The 6000-nt window shown below is 44.6% G+C and overlaps 1 protein-coding gene across 1 annotated transcript in view; it reads left to right on the top strand.

Annotated features, from left to right (window-relative positions):
• The window catches only part of LOC311130572 (lysine-specific demethylase 4B-like), a 32702-nt gene that overhangs the window by 1286 nt on the left and 25416 nt on the right, over window positions 1–6000 (top strand). Inside the window, exon 2 of the mRNA XM_084163339.1 lies at window positions 1583–1830. Within this exon, the coding sequence (XP_084019465.1) occupies window positions 1713–1830 (118 nt within the window). The 5' untranslated portion in view covers window positions 1583–1712. The remainder of the gene's footprint in view (window positions 1–1582; window positions 1831–6000) is intronic.

Raw genomic sequence — 6000 nt, 5'->3', positions numbered from 1 at the left:
AGTCCATATTATGGCAAGAACAGCTCAAATAAGCAAAGAGAAACGACAGTCCATCATTACTTTAAGACATGAAGGTCAATACGGAACATTTCAAGAACTTTTAAAGTTTCTTCCAGTGCAGTCGCAAAAACCATCAAGCGCTATGATGAAACTCATTAGAGTTATCAGCCTCAGAAATTGCAGCCCAAATAAATGCTTCACAGAGTTCAAGTAACAGACACATCTCAACATCAGTTGTTCAGAGGAGACTGCATGAATCATGCCTTCATGGTCGAACTGCTGCAAAGAAACCACTACTAAAGGACACCAATAATAAGAAGAGACTTGCTTGGGCCAAGAACCACGAGCAATGGACATTAGACCGGTGGAAATCTGTCATTTGGTCTGGAGTCCAAATTGGAGATTTTTGGTTCCAACCGCCGTGTTTTTGTGAGATGCGGTGTGGGTGAATGGATGATCTCTGCATGTGTATTTCCCACCATAAAGCATGGAGGAGGAGGTGTTATGGTGTGGGGGTGCTTTGCTGGTGACACTGTCTGTGAGTTATTTAGATTTCAAGGGACACTTAACCAGCATGGCTACCACAGCATTCTGCAGCGATACGCCATCCCATCTGGTTTGCACTTAGTGGGACTATCATTTGTTTTTCAACAAGACAATGACCCAACACACCTCCTCCAGGCTGTGTAAGGGCTATTTTACCAAGAAGGAGAGTGATGGAGTGCTGCATTAGTTGACCTGGCCTCCACAATCCCCCGATCTCAACCAAATTGAGATGGTTTGGGATGAGTCGGACCGCAGAGTGAAGGAAAAGCAGCCAACAAGTGCTCAGCATATGTGGGAACTCCTTCAAGACTGTTGGAAAAGCATTCCAGGTGAAGCCGGTTGAGAGAATGCCAAGAGTGTGCAAAGCTGTCATCATGGCAAAGGGTGGCTATTTGAAGAATCTCAAATATAAAATATATTGTGATTTGTTTAACACTTTTTTTGTTACTACATGATTCCATGTGTGTTATTTCATAGTTTTGATGTCTTCACTACTATTCTACAATGTAGAAATTAGAAGAAGAAAAAACTTTAAAAACTTGAATGAGTAGGTGTTCTAAAACGTTTTACCGGTAGTGTAGACTAAAATAGAACAATGTATATTTTGTAATGTATCTCTATGGCACAAACACTATCAACATCGCAATCAGGCAACAGTTGTCTTTGACAACTATGGGCTATGCCAAAGAAAGTTAACCATTTGCTCTGTCATTTGATAAAAAGTTTAGTAAAAAGCATTTGTTGACGCACACCCAAAAATGTTTGTAGGGGTGCTGACTAACGGAGGTCAACTGTATAAAAGGAAAGAAAGAAGGTCTCACACTCTAAATATGCTCCCAGCAATGTAATGGGTACACCTAACCAATGTTTGGGCACAGAGTGCCTTCTTCAGGGTTGCAAACAGTGTGAAAATGATGATGGCTTTTATTTTTGCACTATGAACTTTTGGGCACCATGATGTTCAAATAAACATATGTTTATTATAATATTTTTGCGTTTAAGCCTCCGTTTTGGATTTATTCCTCCTTTTCAACAGTGTACGGGTTTATATCTCCTGTTTCATTCAGCTCCAGAAGGACTCTTCATACCCGACCGACAGCCCCGGTGCCCCTAACCATCACAACGTATCCCGCTGCGGCAGCCGCACCCATCCGCTGGTCCCCGAGATGTGCTTCAGCGCCGGGGCAGGCAACACAGAGCCGCTGCCCTCCAACTCCCACACTGGAGACGACGGCACCAGTCCGCTGCTCTCCTGCTCCTCCTGCAGCCTGCAGGTCCACGCCAGTGAGTAGACAGATGGATTGACGGGCAGGCAGACAGAGAGGTGGACAGTGCCAGACAGACACACAGACAAAACACACACAGTGTTTATATCAATTCAGTCAAGATGCTATCAGTCAACCAGATAAAACACCATGTTTACATAGGTCAATTACCAGCCAGACAAATCTCTAATACATTCAAAACTCCAATACCAACCGACCAAACCCACACCACACCACACCAATAAATCTGGTGAATATTCTGGTAAATCCATGCCAGTCAGTCAGTACCAACCAGTCAACTCCCTCACAGTATACAGTCAGTACCAGGCAACCAGCCAGTCATCTCCCCCACCATGTTTACTAAAGACTGTAATGACTGTGTCTGTTCTCTCCAGTCTTGTATTTATTCAGCCAACTAATGGTCCGTAGTATTGCACGCCGTATTAATCTAAATTCCCATTACGTATTTGCACCCCCTCGGGACGAAGCAAGGATTTCTCTCCGCGAGGATCAAAATGCCAATCAAATTGTTCTAGCTAATTTACTGCAACTCAGCCTGAACTGACCGGGATTGTTGTGCCAGTGAGCCCCCCCTAAGACTGTCCCCCTGCAGAAAAATAGGTAAATAAAATAGTTTGGTGTCACTTTTTACACGGCCAGTCTAAGCTGCGTAGCCAATTAGGTTAGCCTCTGTTTGGTGAGGAGCCAGGAGGCAGGGAGCGGTTAGAGTGCACACACGGGGGAAAGGTTAGCGTGCAACACAGTGCAGCCAGGTGACGCTACTCTGATTAGAGGACTTGGGCGAGGATAAAAAATCTCAAGCGCTCTGCTCCGGCCCGCCCCCCCGTAGTCGTCGTACTATCAAATATGGTGAATATATGAAGATCGTTGAGTCAGGCCGTTTACCATTGGACATTTTTTTTCAGGTCCTGTCTACTTAAGGGGGTGGCTCTCCCTTAGACACCAATGCGATAGCAGCTGGGTCTGGTCTACTTAATTCAATTGAACCAGAAAGAACCAGAAAAAAACAGCGAGTGGAATGTCTCGTGTCTTCTTCCGTCTCTGGTACTATTTTTCTTCCTTAAGCTGGATGGCAGCTCTCCACTTCGTCCGTTGATACCACTGATGTAAGTGGAAAAAGAGTAGGGAAAATGGAGAACGAACTGTTTGCCAAATACATTTTCCAAAATTGTGTGTGTTTGTCAAGCACATAACCACTATCATTTCGTAGTTAGCTCCTTAGCTAAGGCGTCATTTTGACGAAGGTAGTTAGCTACAGCGTTGTTCGACAACTAAAAGCCAATTTATGCTTGATCCGAAAATGAGGTCGGAGGCATGCAGAGGCCAAATTGAGCTCCGTACCGCATCAGCGTGCGCCGGCCAAATTTTGTAACAATGCGGAGGGCTCCGTATAGCTCCGCATTGACATGATTGGTTGATGGTAGGTGGGGGTGGGAGGTCCTGTATAAACACAAACTCACTTCCTTGACAACTTCCTTCACAGCAGCTCTGAGCTGCTCAGCGAGGCGCAAGAAGTATAAATGCCCTGACTTCTGCAGAGGCCATATCTCAGTAAATGCTGTATGGCCACTGCAGATGTCAGATTGACCATGTAGAGCCTTTAAACATGCCCGCACATGCTTTGATCTCCTCAACATGCAGTGTTGCGGTAGCTCAGTGCGCGTCGCTGTGTGAATGGAAACAGACATGGTAGTGAGAGCTTTTCCGCTAATACCGTCCTTCACAGAAAGTTATGTTAGACTGTTATTAGTAGGCCTATGTTAATTAATCAGTTCTTGATCTGTCCTCTTGATCTAGCTGTATGTCAGTAGGCTGCTAATTATGTGATGAGTCAGTTCATGTTAAATGAATGGTGGACTAGTAGTCAGATCTAATTTGATGGATTAGGTCAGGGATGGAGATCTGAAACGTGCTCATATAGGCCTAGTTCAGTTGTTTCATATTCTAAATAGCCTACAGTAAGCTAGACTACTACATTGTATCCAGTAATTGAATTATTCTGAATTTTCTCCCCTAACAAAATTAAGAAGCCAGTTTACATTTTCACTAGACTATCCACATAAAGACACCTATTATTTAGAATAATCATTACACCTAAAGTTAACCTTAAAACATTTGAGACCACCTCAATTTCATTCAGGATCAAACACAAGACTTCTGTGTTGGCTACATTGTTTGATATGATTTAAGACTTCAGGTTTCAGGAAATGGCAGTTACAGGTTTTTAAAACATTTTAAATGCTCCCAACTTCCTGAGGGGAAAGTTGACTGACACACTCCAGACCCCCCCCCCCCCCACCCCTAACCAACTTTAGGCCTACATCAGCACCACCTTGTCAGAAAATCCTAGGGAGAGCCCTGATTGTACATTTAAACCACAGGAGGTTGGTGGCACCTTAATTGGGGAAGACGGGCTCTTGGTAATGGCTGGAGCGGAATGGTTGAATGGTATCAAATACATCAAACGTGGTTGATACCATTCCATTTTCTCCATTCCAGCCATTATTATGAGCCGTCCTCCCCTCAGCAGCCTCCTGTGATTTAAACATATTTCTAGTTAGCTACTGAAGAGCAGCCAATTACCAAGTACCCATAACAGTCTATAGCCTACCATTCCTACTGAGGCAGTCTTCTGCCGGCAACATCATTTATCAGGTTAAAAAATGTTTTTTAAGCAGTGGGTGTCGCACGTGCGCCGTCGTGTGGGCCGGGGGTGCCGGCGCCACGCTGAAGTGGTACTCATAAAAATTATTCAGGTTGGCAGGTCTGCTTTACAATTCATGTGCTGATTCTCCACCTGCTGAAAATCAAATATTCTTTTTTGACATGATGAACATGGGCAACTGTCTTTGTTGGCTTACAGCCATCTAATTACTCCAAATTTGACTATTCCCCAGCTTTGGTTAGAATGAGATAGTAATTACAGTACGTTCTTACCACACACACATCCCCAGCAGCTGTCTGGCCGGCCCGGGGGCTGCGTTCGGCCCTCGCCAGCTGCTGAGGTCAGGAGAGGTCAGGAGAGGTCAGGAACGGACATGCTGTAGAGGCCAACTCACCCAGGCCTTCAACACCACACACACACACACCTTTATATCCTAGCTCCATTGAGCACCTGCAGAAATCCAGAGGCAACGAAGACAGGGCCTTGACTGGGTTAAGGCTGTCAGCGGCGGGCCTATAGCACAACAGTGAGCAGGCTTCGGGTTGTGTCCCAAATGGCACCATAGGGTGCTGTTTGGGAATCAACCTCTTTCTTTTTTTACATATACATTTTTCCATTCCATATACAAACTTATACATACCAACAACAACTTACAGACGCACACAAACAACAACTACATGTCATCTGCCCAGACCTGCATGCTGACGCCCCCATCCCTAGTGCCTGCATTGTTGTTTGCCACTTGGCCTTAAATTGTATCAATTTGTTTTTCTCGACCCGCCCATGCTATTTCAATATTTCAATAATAAATCATTAGATTTTTCCATTGTGTTAATGATTTCCACGTTTTTAGTATATGTTTTTTCAAGATAAATGATGAGAAGAGAATCATCCAGCCCATTAGGTATCTCACTACACCCCCATATGCCATGTCTTGAAATACACAGCCTCTCTTTCTGAAGGCAACACTCCAGAAAGTTCCCTCTCTCTTTATTTACCAACAAACCCGCTTTCCCCACCACTTGTTATTTTTTTCCCAGAGATGGCGGTAGTTCAATTTTAAGGGGCATACGGCATCTGTCAAAGTGCAACATCTGTCAAAGTGCAGCACCACGAGATGGCAGGGAGCTTGTTATCAGCTGTGTGTGTTTTTTCCCGCTTGCTTAGTTGGGTTTTGACTACATTTCAGTTCAGCTTCGGCTGAGATGATTGTTCTCAACTCTGTTGTTATCCTCAGTTTCAGTGAATTGATAGTCACACATGTTTTATCATGGATGAGATTCCACATAAAGGCATGCATTTAGGCCACATGTAAACACAATTGGTTCCTTAGTGAAGGACACACACCCCCCCCCCCCCCCCCCCAGTGGGCCTCCTGGGTTCTTATTAGCACTAAAGCGGGGCTAACACCCCAGACAGGGAAATTCATTAGTCCATCCAGGAGAGAGGAGCTAGCTAGACACTGGACAGGTAGCAGCACCAAAGTTATTGATAAGAAGAAAT

Source organism: Coregonus lavaretus, assembly GCF_964263955.1.
Source record: "Coregonus lavaretus genome assembly, chromosome: 6".
Lineage (NCBI taxonomy): Eukaryota > Metazoa > Chordata > Actinopteri > Salmoniformes > Salmonidae > Coregonus > Coregonus lavaretus.
Note: the sequence above shows the minus strand (reverse complement) of the source record. Positions and strands in the feature narration are given on the sequence as shown.